Below are 14,519 nucleotides of genomic sequence, written 5' to 3' on the forward strand. Positions count from 1 at the left end.
AGCGCACTGGACCAGGTTTTCATTAAGGATATCCTTCAACCCTAACCAGTCCCCGCCGCTGAAAAACACCCCCACAGCATGATGCTACCACCACCATGGTGCAGCTCCAGGAAGAGTCCTGGCTGTTCCAAACTTCTTCCATTTAAGAATTATGGAGGCCAATGTGCTCACTGAACCTTCAATGCAGCCAAATGTTTTTTTTTTTTTTTAAGCCTTCCCCAGATCTGTGCCTCGACACAATCCTGTCTCTGAGCTCCGCAGGCAGTTCCTTTGACCTCATGGCTTGGTTTTTGCTCTGATATGCATTTTCAGCTGTGAGACCTTATATAGACAGGAGTGTGCCTTTCCAACTCATGTCTAATCAATTGAATTTGCCACATGTGGACTCCAATCAAAGAAACATCTCAAAGATGATCCAGAGAAATGGGATGCACCTGAACTAAATTTCAAGTGTTATAGCAAAGACTCTGAATACATATGTCAATGTCAATAATCAATGTGATATTTTCGTTTTTCTTTTTAATAAATTTGCAAAGTTATAAAAAATCTGGTTTTTGCTTTGTCATTACGGGGTATGGAGTGTAGATTGATGTGAAAATAATAAATACAAATAATGTAAAAAATGTTAGTATAAGGCTGCAACATTACAAAATGTGAAAAAAAATTGAAGGGGTCTGAATATACATATATTCTGAATAACATCTGTCCATGATCGTGCCTGATCATAAAGTTATAACTATATATTCTGATTTATATTAATATATTCAGACTTTCAACTATACATTCAGGATTTACAACTATATATTTTGATTTATATTTATACATTCAGACTTACAACTATATATTTGAATTTATATTTACTGTATATATTCAGAATTACAACAAAATATTCAGGATTTACATTTATGCAGATTTTATAAAATTATTTCCTGTTTGGCCCCCAACAGTATGTATGTATGTATGTACTGTATGTCTGTATGACATTTAATTTTAATTTTGTAATTTAAGCCACCTATTCACAGTGGCATTTGGTCGACAGTTCAGAATCCATTGAAACTACGCCACAGTGGCTGGAGGTGTTTTTTTCAAATCCCCAGTGCCACACCTTTAAGAGACAGCTAGACTTGCCGTACTTTGATCAAGCCAATATGGAACATAAGCAGACACCTGAAAGCCACAGTGGACTATCCAGCACACCAGGGTTTGGTCGAAAAGGAAATAATAGGCCAACTCTACTGGAATGACAATCCTGGTGACACGTTTCCACAATATTGTTTAGTGTATTTATTGTTTAGCCTGTTCAGTTATGCAAGTAGAGAAAAGAAACATAAAAAACGCCATAATGAACTTCACTGTTAAACGTTAAAGAACTAAAGCAAGCAACATAAGAGGCCTGAACACCCCACCCAATGCCAACACAGGGGAGACAGATATATCCACTATGCAAATAAAGGGTTGGAGTCCACAGTCTTCAGATGGAAGCTCTTCCTTATCTAATCATCTCTTCACGATCCTATGGCCTACATTCAATAGGAATTTAAAGAACATTTGAATAAGATTAGACTAAACAAAGAAACACAATACAACACATTTGTTCTTCAGGCATTTTACTGGTATAACATGCAAAAAAACAAAAAAAACAAAAAAAAAGTTATCTCACTTTCAGTGTGAATGGTAAAAATAGCCATGTTGGTCTACATTTTTTTTAACAGTGCAATTATACATTTACATGCAATTTTGGAAGAACCTTATTGTAATTGTCTTAAAGGGCCTGTCTCTATGTGTATTTTTGACTCAACAACATTTCAAAAAACAACATTTCAAACAGAGCATGTCAAATCTAGCAAAGCTAAACATATATGCATTGGTGCTGTACAACACCTTGATAGAAATGTTGATTCTCCCAAATAATGTGATGAAAGATAAACTAAGCTGGTATTCACTTATCAGCCACTTTAAAGTTGCAATTATTTGACTCTAACGCAAAGTGGTTACAATGCATTACATTTGTCAATACACTGTTTACAACATCTGAAATAAAGTTAGACTACTGTATATGATATTGGAATATTTAGTATTTCACTTTAAACCTAACCCTTTTTAGATTAAATAAATTTGTCAAACAAAAAGTTGCATAAACTTCCCTCTTAACCTCACTGGATAATGGTTCACTGGGCGGGGCCTTTTGCCGCATCAAACATCTTCTTTCTTCCCTCCATACCAGACATGGCCTCCACGTTCTTCCTCCAGTCACTATCCTCAACTGGCCTCTTCTGCAGAAAGAAAGAGAATTGATGGACTTAAAAAAGGATGTAGGTCATTTTATTCTGAGTCATTTTTGCAATTTCATTTTGTGATGCTAGTGGTGTCTAAATCCAAATCAAACTTCTGAAGTGGGACTACCTTTCTAGGTGGAGGAATTTCTGGTTATGCACTATTCATATATTTCCTGTGGGCGGAGTCTGCAGTGATCAGCTCCCTTTAATCCATCCGTTTTTTTAATGAAACGTTAGTCCCTTACTGTTATCCTCACACAAATAGGAAAAACCAAGTAGCCAGGTGTACTTTTTTAGCTGGTCATGAAATTAATGGAAAGGCTGGATATAAACTTGCCAACCTGATCTCATGATAAAGCATACACATTTGTACGAGATGGTTAATCCGTATGAAATTGTACAAGGTCATTCGTATGAATTCATATGAATTGAAGATGTGCAAATCCCTGGATGTGTAATGCGGAAGTAAGTGAAAGTTCTGCATGTTAGAAGTTGTGTACATGATTCTTAATTTTATGTCCTTACCCAAACCCCATATCTAAACCTAATCATAGAGTAGAGTCCCAAAGTATGATTTGAAGTGGAAAGTGTATGTGATGTGTGACTCAAGTTTAGCCAACTCATACTAATCAGTATGTGAAACAATAACTTCTCTGTGAGAGTGTGCTAAAACTGGCACACACATGGTAGGTAAGCCATTCTATCATACTGATTTAATGCTAGAATGTGTCATGTTTAAGGAGTATGGTTATAGTTATGAAACAATAATAATAGTGTGTAAGGGGCCGTTTTGTTGTTGTGCCCGTCTTTGGTGTCTTGTGCGGGAGTTTAGACACTGTGTCAAGTTAAAACAAACTTCAACTTTTAAAAATGCATCTTGACACACCTGTATTCTGTTATATTTGTGGTACTACATCTAACTTTTTTTTATTGCAAGGACGCGCTTGGTGTGAATGGCTGCAAGTATATATATTTGTCTTATTTACTGGTAAAAATATTGAAACGTCCTTAAAACAAGAAAAAATGACTTGAGAACAGAATGACTTTGAATATTGAGTCTTGTTTTGAGAGAAATCGAACATAATTTAGTGGGATTTATGCTTAATATATATATATATATATATATATATATATATATATATATATATATATATATATATATATTTCCCAATGGAGTAAGAAAAATACATTTGCCTACCCTTTGAATAAAGTTTTTTTTCTTAGCCCATCCCCATTCATGGTTTGGTCTTACATGTCACGTTTCATCTCTCTGACCAAATAACACCATAAAAAAGACAACTGTTTCCTTCGAATTTAACTACAAATCCAAACCAGACTCGCAGTGAATTTGGAAACAGTATGTTGACTTTTTTTTCAGCTAAAGTCAGTCTGTGCTTACCAAAATTCAAAGCACTGCCCCCAGTGGCCGAAGCAGGAAATGCCCACAGAGGGGTGCCAAAAGCGAGTTGTAAAGTGAATTGTTTTTAGCTGTGAGGGATGTAATACAGTGAAGAGGAACGTATATTTTATGAACTGTACCCCCAAACCCCAAACCTAAACCTAACAAATGCGATAACTTCCTGGTTTAAATATAGCACAGGAACCGGGGTCTCCTATTCGGCTGACGCGACACACTTCCGGATGCCCCACAGCACAAGGTAAACATGCTTCAACCGATGCAAATATGTCTGATGAGAGATGGTGCTTGTCAGGAACTCTGCATATTTGGGCCGATTTAAGGGTACTAAACATTCGGAAGCAAAATTCCGACTGCGGTGCGATCATGTTGACCAAAAAAAAGCTTTTCTTCTAGTGTACCAAACCTTTGTTGTCAACTCTTAAGTCTCTTGTACAACACCCAAACTGTATGTGTACTTTTACTCCATTTACTTCATTTCAGATCCCATGAGCCTCTGCTCTTCACACAGCTGTTGGTGATGATGTCAGTCTTTCTGAGATCAGTTAAGCTCAGAAGAGTCATGGTGCAATGATTCTTTTCATATCTTCACAGGGAGCATTGCCTACAGCTTTATCTGCAGTTGTCAAAGCGCCAAACCAGATTGTTTTGAGAGTAAGGTTAGAAGGTAATGTTTGGAAAATGGTCACTAGTGTAACTGTGTTGGATTAACAGTTTTCTCTCATTATCTTGGATATGTTTGAAAGTGGGCCATGTGCGCATGGGATAAAGACTTTCATTGGGTAGCTTCAAAGCAATTAGAACCAAGGCATTTAGCTGTTGTTCAACCACCAAAATCCTTTCTGTGATCACTTTCGATGAAATATAATCATATCTGTCAGACTTCAAGTCAACAAATTGCAATAGACTGTTTAAAATAGACTTGTGTAAGTTCTAATTGTGCGGTTTTGCTCTATATGGCTTCATCTGCAGGCATTCATACTGACATACCCATATGGGGAGAACAATGCTAAACGCAAATAATAAAATGCAACTAACAATAACCATGCATAGTCAGGATAGTAAAATCGGCAAATTATTTGTTGATGTGCGTTCAATCAAACTCTTTCATGTTTTGGTGCAAATTCATTTATCACAGCAGCTATGCCAAATGAGCAGGTTGCAGGATATGCCTTGATCCTCAAAAATCATAAACAAAGCTACGCAAGGTAAAAGGAAATACTATCCAGACTAGATTTAAAATATATATTTTTATATATACTGTATATTACTACATTTCAGTGTTTGATTTTAAGGACATTTTTGTTTATCTTTGTATGATAAACCATTTTGGTATGATAATGCATCATTGCTTGATGTCCAATGTATAATCTGGTTTCTGAAGCAAAACCAGTTGTGATCCATTGATATATCATTTATATAATATTCTGTGTTTCAATGACATTGTACCTTCTCAGTATCCTCTTTTTTCACAGATTTAAGATTGGCTCTGAGGTCCATTGAGACTTTGTGCTTTGAGCCTAAGAGAGATCGGAGGATGGCATCTGCAGAAACCCTCACCCTCCTCAGGGTGGGTCGCTTGAACTTTCCCCTCAGGTCCAGAACCTTAATGTTCAGGTCTTTGATCTGTTGGATAGACGGTCATTCGTTGACTTATTTATAAGATATCTTGAAGTTTAAAGGTACTCTAAGGCTCTGCTCCAAAAACTGCCTACCTAGACAGTAGGGTTGCCAACTGTCCCATATCAGCCAGGACGTCCCCGTATTTTGACCTAAATGAAGACATCTCATACGGACGCTTATTGTCCTGTTTGTTAGTGTCAAGATGCTTGTGGGGGACCCTCGTCTAGTTCTGAGGCACATGAAATTCTTAAGAACCCATACTATTATGGCAAGAGTTGGCAAACCTACTATATTGTACTTATTTTTATGCCTATTAGAATACCAAGTTGTTAGCTTAGCAACATGCTAAGCTACCAAACATACCACAAAGTAGCACTAAAAATAGTGTAATCTGCATAAAAGTGCACTATTTTACTAAATATCTGTGTGTGCTATGTATTTTGGTGCTTATTAAAACACCAGTTTCTTAGCTTAACAACATGCTAAGCTAACCAACATACCAAAAAGTAATGATACAATTGTTTTATTTGATTAAAATGTCTCTGTTTTACTCAATACTTGTGTGTGATATGTATTTTTATGCTTATTAGAATACCAAGTTGTTAGCTCAGCATCATGCTAACACCAAACTCTATTGAACTAAGTGAAAAACCATCCAATACAACTGACAAAGCAAGAGTCAATTTCTTTTACAAAGTATGAGGTAGTGGAGAGCATTTTTCAAAACGCTCTGTTGTCAGTGGAGGAAAACACAATTCTAGTGTGAAATCGAGGTATAAACGTTGTGAAATCAATGCCTTTTCAAACTAAAACGTATTAGTGTGAATGTGGCCTTAGAATGACTTATTGTCCTTATTTCCTGAAATCACAATCCAAAATGCTCAGACCAAAAGACTAAAATTAGGAGACTACAAATAGACCAGATGAAGAAAGCAAGTTTGTCATTGTCCAACTGGTTATTAAGCTATGGCTTATGTGGATTTTCATACCTCACGCTTATTCAGTAAGACTTTGGCTTCGATATCATAGCGCTCCTCATCCACCACATCAATCTTTGCATGCAGCTCTTGACACAGTTCCTACAGTAAAAGAGCAGCCAGAAAATAGGTTTTGTTAATCCTGCTTATATGAAGATGAGAAAGTAAATACATTGTGTTGAAACATTCACTGGTACACATCATTACACAATGAAGCTAACGACATTAAATGCTTTAAACAAAAAAGGTCTGGTAACATGAGAACCAAACACCACTTTCCTAATTTTCCTACTTATCATTTTCCTTCAGAATACAGCTTACAATAATGAGGTCAGTTGCTGACATGGATGGCTATTGACATAGTAATTAGTCAAACTGAGATAGACATTGGGCAAGAAATTTGCATGAGAGCTATGAAAGTTGATATACAAAATATAGGACTGGGGTGGCATGGGGTGAGCAGCAGTGATTGTACCATTAGATTTCAAATTTGTCAAATGAGACAAACGTTTGGAGATAGACTGTACATTTATGTATTTGGCAGATGCTTTTAAGATCTAAAGCAACACAGAGTGTCCTCTAATTTGTATAAATGTTTTCAGTACATGAGTTCCCTGTGAATCGAACCTTAAATCTTAGCATTGCTAACACCATGCTCTATTGAGTTAAAAGGAACACTTCATTTAGATACAGGTATAAGGTATGATGTTACCTGTAGCTCAGCAAAGGACATGCCCTGTGTCTGCAGAGGAGGAGCTTTCTCTGACAGATACCCGTGTTTTTCCTCCTCCTTATCTAACACTTCCTGATCCAGCTCCTCCTTGGCTTTGGCCACCAACAAACTCTGTAAACACACAGGCATACATGCTTCAGTGTTAACCCAAGTAAATGTCAACAGTATTTTAGTTTAAACACATGTCTGCCATCTACTGGGGTGTCTTTGTCTTAAGAAAATCAGTGTTTGTTAAGGCAAATATCACTATTACCATTGTGGTAACACTTTACATTAATGTTCCCTTTGTTATGAGTTTAGAAAGGGGTTAATTAATGACTATTAATTCATTTTCAAACACATAAATCATTGATTTGCTGTTCAACATTGCCAAAACCTGCCAAACAGTGAACCATTTTACTGCACATGTTATAAATACTTAATATTACTTATCCAACATTAGTAAACTATGAAAATGTACCTACAGTATATGCCATTTTGACTTTGGGCCAGTTAGTAACCACCTGGCAACCACCCATAACTCCCTAGCAACCACATAGCAATGCCCTGACAACAACCCACAACAATAACTTTTTGGCAGAATGAATGTGTTGCAGACTAACCTTCAGCATAAGCTTCCTTGAGGCTGATATCTTGGACTTTCTCTGGACCAGAGATGTGACAATTATAAGACACAATGCAGGTAATACAGATAGCCACCATAATCATCATATTCATCAATCAGTATATTAAAAACAATGAATCTTACCTCTTGTCTGAAAAAACAAAAAATGGCATATTATTATACTGATGACTTTGTTAGACCAATTTAGTTGAAGAAATCAAATTGTTGTATGCGATAGCGATGCTTTAGTGATCTATACTTACCCTTGTTCAGGCATCTTGGTAGCTGAGCACTAAACCTCCAAAAGAGAGAAAGAGAGAGCAGAATAATTCTATTCAACATATTGTTGATAAATTTGACACTTTAATTAAAATGTTACATTGTCCTCCCACTGAATTCCCATCGAACAATTCTGGGAAAACACTATGGCCACATCCTGTCCTTCTCTGACCCACTCATATTTTTCTGCACATCTCTGGTCACTGACCTAAATGCCCCCTGAACACAAAGCCATGAATGATCCCCTGCTTTCTTAGCTGGATTAACACAAAGGCAAGAATTTGGACCTGTCTGGCTCCGCAAATAGAAAGTACTCGAAAGGGGTAAAGCATCTGGTGAGGAGTGATTGTTCTCTTTTGAAACATTAATGCATGAGGCTGCAAGAGATCTCCATTTATTTGCAAACATGAGAATGAATATGTCGATAAAGCAGCTGTAATGGTTTATTAAAGAGCTAAAAGAATGTTTCAGGTTCAGAGAATTAAGCTCAATCGACAGCATTTGTGGCATAGTATTGATTTCCACAAAACAAATCTGATTCCTCGTTTATTTACAATGGAAGTGAATGGGACCAGTCCAGAAACATTCAAATACTCACTGTTTCAAAGTTATAGTCACAAGACATAAACAATATGTGTGTTAGAATGATTTTAGTGTGGTAAAATTGCTTTATTACTATAAATAAATCAAATCTTACAACTTTGTTGCCATGACGATTTAACACTGGAAAATCCTGTAAGCGGAAATCTTTAACATGCTAAAATCAAGTAGAACAGAGATTTTATCATATATTGTGGCTTTACTTATACATACAGTACTGTGCAAAAGTTTTATCCACTTGGGAGAAATGTTGCATAGTGAGGATGTCTTCAAAAATAATGACATAAATAGTTTTCATTTATCACTTAATGTCATACAAAGTCCAGTAAACATAAAAAAGCTAAATCAATATTTGACCACCTTTGCCTTTAAAACAGCACCAATTCTCCTAAGTACACCTGGACACAGTTTTTCTTGGTTGTTGGCAGATAGGATGTTCCAAGCTTCCTGGAGAATTCACCACAGTTCTTCTATCTATTTAGGCTGTCTCAATTGCTTCTGTCTCTATATGTAATCTCAGATTGACATGATGTTCAGTGTGGGGATTTGTGGGGGCCATGACATCTGTTGCAGGGCTCCCTGTTCTTCTATTCTAATCTTTTCTATTTGCAAAAGTAATGTTTGGGGGTCTAAAATGTATTTTTCCTATTGACACACTAAAGCTGAAGATATAAATAACCATCTTAAGACAAATGTTTTTGTGAAACATCTTAAGTGCCTAAAACTTTTGCAGAGTACTGTATACTGTCACAGTACTGTATTTGATGAAGGACGCACTTCTCGGCCGGTAAAACAGTACGTTCTTTAAGTATGCATGCGAATAGTATGAATAGACTTCAGTCATATTTCATCTGGAGACGTAGGTATTTGCCCATGACCTGAATATATGATGCAATTACAATAACTTTTTAAATCATCTACTCTGTTTTTGTTAAACAAGCACCATTTAAGCACAAGAAACAACTTTCTTGGTCAATCTATCACTTAAAGTTTAAAAGAGCAGTCCGACTAGCAGTTCATTGCCATTATTTTATAGCCAGCATTTTGAAAGTGGCCACCTCAGCTCCTGAGCAGGGGCGTAGCAGTCATTTTAAAAGTGTGTGTGGGGGGGACACAGCTGTCAGTAGGTGGCTCGCAGACCCAATGCTTACAGTGAAGTATTAATATATTCCGGTAAATATTAACATATAAGTATGATATGAGTATTATATTAATATATATGTATTATTTACTTGTAATATTTTTTGTATTTTAAAGATTCAAGTATTGCAAAATAATTGCAAAATTTTGCAAAATTAGCTGCAAAAATAAAAGGTATGTGCTCAATTAAATTTTTTACTCTGTGCTTGTGCATTGTGGGATTTTGATGTATCCAAGTGGCTCGAGTGTTCACCAAAATTCGTTCAGATCTATTTAATGATTCAGTGACCATTTCTGGTGATGCTAAAAAGTGGTGACAAATGAGTGTCTTGTGTGAAATGAGTTAGTCACTGAATCAATGATCAAAAGAACATTTTAATCCTTAAAAATGTGTATGTCTACAGACCTACAAAGAGACTTTTGTAGAGGTTATTTTTTTTCTCCCCTTTTCTCCCCAATTTGGAATGCCCAATTCCCAATGCGCTCTATGTCCTCATGGTGGCATAGTGACCTCAGTCCGGGTGGCGGAGGATGAATCTCAGTTGCCTCCGCATTTGATACTGTCAATCCGCGGATGTATCTTATCACGTGGCTTGTTGAGCACGTTACTTGTTGGGCATTCATGCACAACTCACCACGCGCCCCACCGAGAGCAAACCACATTATAGCGACCATGAGGAGGTTACCCCATGTGACTCTACCCTCCCTAGCAACCAGGCCAATTTGGTTGCTAAGGAGACCTGGCTGGAGTCACTCAGCACGCCCTGGATTCGAACTCACGACTCAAGGGGTGGTAGTCAGCGTTTTTACTCGCTGAGCTACCCAGGCCCCTAGAAGAGGTTTTAAGCATTATAAGAACAAATCAAATCTATAATTTCCCCACAGTTTGTGAGCTGCTTAGCATGACTTTTATCAAAAGACAACAATAATAATTATAATGACTTAGAATAATGTCCGTACGTTTTCATGTATAAAAAAGCGTGTCTACATATCTATTCGCTTCAGTAAAATGCAAGTGTTCTAAGAACACAGCAGATCTATTGTTTTTCCTACAGTTTGTCGACTGCACACCAACATAGAGGTAAAAAACAGGAGCTGATATTAAAAATAGCTTTACATGTTTAACACAGATCTAGTAATCTGCTTAAATTGGCAAAAACAACCAATCAAACTATTCCCTCACAAACACAATGTAAAAAGCATAACTTAATGAAGACTCATGCGCTGATATATGTCCACTTACAATGTGTGTTTAAAAGAAGGATTGTCCTTTGTTTGTTTTTTTTCTGCAATGCATTTCACGTAATGCTGCCAATCAAGAATGATATGCTGATAAATATCTCTCATTTGTGTGTTCCTCATCTCTAGATTATTAATTTAGATCAACATCCATGCTGATTAAAAAACATGGATAAATAAGCATTGTTGAAAGCAACTTTTTAGAAATGAACAAAACCGTGTTGATTAGACTGTCTGACTGACGGCCTATTATGTAAGGGTTGTTTCGGCTCATGAAACTCACCTGTGATTGGCTGGATGGTCACTCAATCAGCCCAAAGTAACAAAATGCAAAGAATACTGTATACAAATCCACCGGTAAAAACTCTGTATGGGTTTAGCTTGGAAAAGTGCAGGGGTCAAAAATCACCTTTTGAAAGAGTGGGGGGTGGGGGGGGGACGTGTCCCCCACGGCTGCTACGCCCTTGCTCCCGAGGGATTATGGGATTGTAAAGTGTCCAGTCGATCCGCACTTCAGAATCTCGCTGGAAATAGTAGTCCGTCTGAGTATATCTCGCTTACTTTTTTATGAATACTGAGGTTCGGACATGCTATTCCATTGGCATACTATTTTTGGCATACTACTGTATAAAGTGGGAAAGTATGGATATTTGAACGCAGCATTACTCTCTCTATTAAGTCCTGTGCAAAGCATGCTGGGAACTAGAAATCCCCTGCCCAGTTTCAGTTAATCAAACCAAAAATATTCATTTTGTCCCAACACAACTAGATTTAAGTAAACTTTTATTCATTGAAACAATTAGGATCCCTGGATAACATGCATTTTTTGAGTAGTATGAACAAGGGAGGATTCAGTAAACCTAACAATAGTGAAAGTTATTTTTTAGTGTTTAAGAATGAATGAAAAGCATAAAAAAATGTACACAAGGTTTATCGTGGAATATATTTTGTTTGCAGTGTCCTTAGTGAATATTTTCTCATAAGTAGAAGCTTCTTACCTCACAGTGTGGTGATGTGCTGTCCTGTACTGTTCACAGATACTATACATGAGAAGAGATGTGCTCCCTTATTTAACTGCACTGTCTGTGCATCTCTAATCTGTCACTGGAGGATATTATTAGAATCACTATCTCGCTGTTCTTGCCTGTCTGTCTCAAACACACACAAACACACACACAGTGTGTAACCTAAAAAAATTTCCTCGTAAACCACTTAAACCTGCCCACACACACACACACACACACACACACACACACACACACACACACACACACACACTAGGTTCATCTCATGTCTCCACAGCTCTTTACTACAGTATCTGTCTGTCTGACTGATAAAGTATTTGGTACTCTTAAGCCACACTTTAAAATGTTGCACTAGATCACAACAAATCAAAACCAAATGGCATCTGCAAAGAAATGGTGCTAGACCTTTACTCAGAAGCAAATTCACTTTTCATTGCCATTTTGTACAATGACTTTTACAACTGGTAATTTTTAGTGGATGTAATCAGTTCCCCTCAAGTTCACACAGGTGTCCAGGGCAGGCACAATTGACAAAAGTTAGTGCAAATTCTTATAGTTAATGCAATGAACTACATTTGTGGACCTAATGTTATACCTAGTGTTTTATCATTTCAAACCTAATTTCAAACCTTTTTTTGTGAAATGTTTTGCTTGAAAAATGTACTTGTGCGCTCTTTATTTATTTGATATTTTGTTATCAAATGCTATGACTGAGGATGGACGGACTGATCCTAAAATATTGATACTTCTGTTTGTGATGCTGTATCGACAGAATCAATACTCACATAAAATACTGTTAAAAAATTAATAAATCAACATAAAAAACACATTAATAAATGATAAACAAAAATATATTTTGATAATTTGTAGTTTAGGCATATAAACAAAAACAATTTTTAAATATACAGTTCAATGGCTAAATGTACCCATTTTATCCTTGAACAAAAAAAAACTAAAACAAAAAAAGACCCATTTAGGTATCGGACTGGTATCAAGAATATTGGGCTTGATGGTACTTGGTAGGCCTATCGGACAAGTGTTCCATCCCTTGTAGTCAATGACATTCATATATTATTAATTTTTATTATAAACATCTCTTTTTGTATTCCACAGAATAATGAAAGCCAGACTGGTTTGGAACAACACAATGGTGAATAAATGATGACAGAATTTTTCATTTTTGTTCAAACTAGCCCTTTAAGCTTGTCAAAGAAGCCTAGTAGGCAGGGCCGTTTCTAGCTATAAGCGGTATAAGCGATGATTTGGGTCCCCGAACCAACAGGGGGCCCTGCAAAGTGTTTTTTATTTTATTTTTTATTATCCACTAAAATCTACGAGTAAGACTCAGGCAGGCAGACTCAATTAGAAAGCTGTAGGGGACCCCCTTGTGGTCCGAGAAGGAAGGGAGGGGGGCCTCCAAGCAAGATTTTGCATAGGGCCCTCATATGCCCAGGACACCAACATACAGTACAATGAGATATCAGCATGCAAAACACAACATATACTGTCCTGGTAACCAGCTTTCCTGCCTTTTTATATAGGTCAGTGTGTTTGGTGTCTGCCTGCAATGCCAAAATCTCATTCTCCACTAAATGCACTGCTTCATGTAAAGATGGCAGCTGTCAACACTCTCTGTGCTGTCCATATAGGTCCAGTTTGAATGTGTGCGTAGTGTTCTGGTCTGATCTTTCAAATCCAGCAGCTGTCCAGTTGAGAAGCAGGGCTGCATGCCTCCATGAACTCTCTCCTCTTCCCATAGTTCTGCCTGCAGTCTCACCCAAGCCCTGTTTCACTCATGCTGGCCTTTGAACATCAGACTAATTCTCAAGGGCATAGGAACCATTATAACTGAGGGGGACATGTCCATGACCTTTTTCTGGAATTTAGTGATAAAGATACTGGATGAATAAATGTGCATACGTATGTATAATACCTAGATGCACACCCTATCATCATGTCCTGATTCATTTTTTTGTTATGCCACAGTTGTTCCAAGTTTTAATTGCTCCACTAACTGAAATGGCCTTACTATTATTTTAAGAATGTTAAAACTAGACTGACATCTTACAGCAGTCATCACACTCTGTCAGACAATCAAAACGAGGCACATTCATTCATACTTACAGTTAACAGAGCAAATGAAAGGCCATAAAACCTGTGTCTGTCTGGCACACAGCAAAAGATGGTTCTCGAAAAGTTTTAGCCTATACAGTTTTTTTTCACTTCACTTTATCATATTGGTGAAACATGTTTAAAATAATGATATTGTCATAGTAAATAGAAATGGTTGTGAATATATGTAAATGCAATACAAATGTGTTTTATATTATATTATATTATATTATATCAAGATTTAAGATGCAGCAGTTCTTTTTAATAAAACAGGATAATGGTTGAGTCTGCCCCCTGCTGGACATCTCCATGCACTGTCATACAAACAATGCACAGACTGCATACTGAACATACAGTTTATACAAAGCAAATAAGCAGTCATACCTGTAGACAGAGGCAGTCTTAAAACACATAAATAACTGAATTTTATCTATAGATAACTGAAAAATATTAATTATTATTCATATATTATTACAGTAATATAGCAATATTAT

General features: G+C 36.8%; 1 protein-coding gene across 1 annotated transcript; it reads right to left on the reverse strand.

Annotated features, from left to right (window-relative positions):
* Positions 1 to 1,267: 1,267 nt before the first annotated feature.
* Positions 1,268 to 7,734, reverse strand: LOC127419367 (troponin I, slow skeletal muscle-like). Its single transcript, XM_051660722.1, has 6 exons — positions 7,726 to 7,734; positions 7,629 to 7,670; positions 7,006 to 7,137; positions 6,306 to 6,395; positions 5,143 to 5,319; positions 1,268 to 2,273 (listed from the first exon to the last, which is right to left on the reverse strand). Exons 1-6 carry the CDS (start codon positions 7,732 to 7,734, stop codon positions 2,169 to 2,171), a joined length of 555 nt encoding a protein of 184 aa, XP_051516682.1. The 3' UTR covers positions 1,268 to 2,168.
* Between the last annotated feature and the right edge of the window lie 6,785 nt (positions 7,735 to 14,519).

The sequence above is a fragment of the Myxocyprinus asiaticus genome, chromosome 28 (assembly GCF_019703515.2).
Source record: "Myxocyprinus asiaticus isolate MX2 ecotype Aquarium Trade chromosome 28, UBuf_Myxa_2, whole genome shotgun sequence".
Taxonomy (NCBI): Eukaryota; Metazoa; Chordata; class Actinopteri; order Cypriniformes; family Catostomidae; genus Myxocyprinus; species Myxocyprinus asiaticus.

Excerpts from the sequence above, each read along its gene's own strand:
- LOC127419367 (XM_051660722.1), bottom strand. Across the intron at positions 7,138-7,628 it reads CAAGGAAGCTTATGCTGAAG|AGTTTGTTGGTGGCCAAAGC; the intron begins GTTAGTCTGCAA and ends GTGTGTTTACAG. Across the intron at positions 6,396-7,005 it reads TGTCCTTTGCTGAGCTACAG|GAACTGTGTCAAGAGCTGCA; the intron begins GTAACATCATAC and ends CTTTTACTGTAG.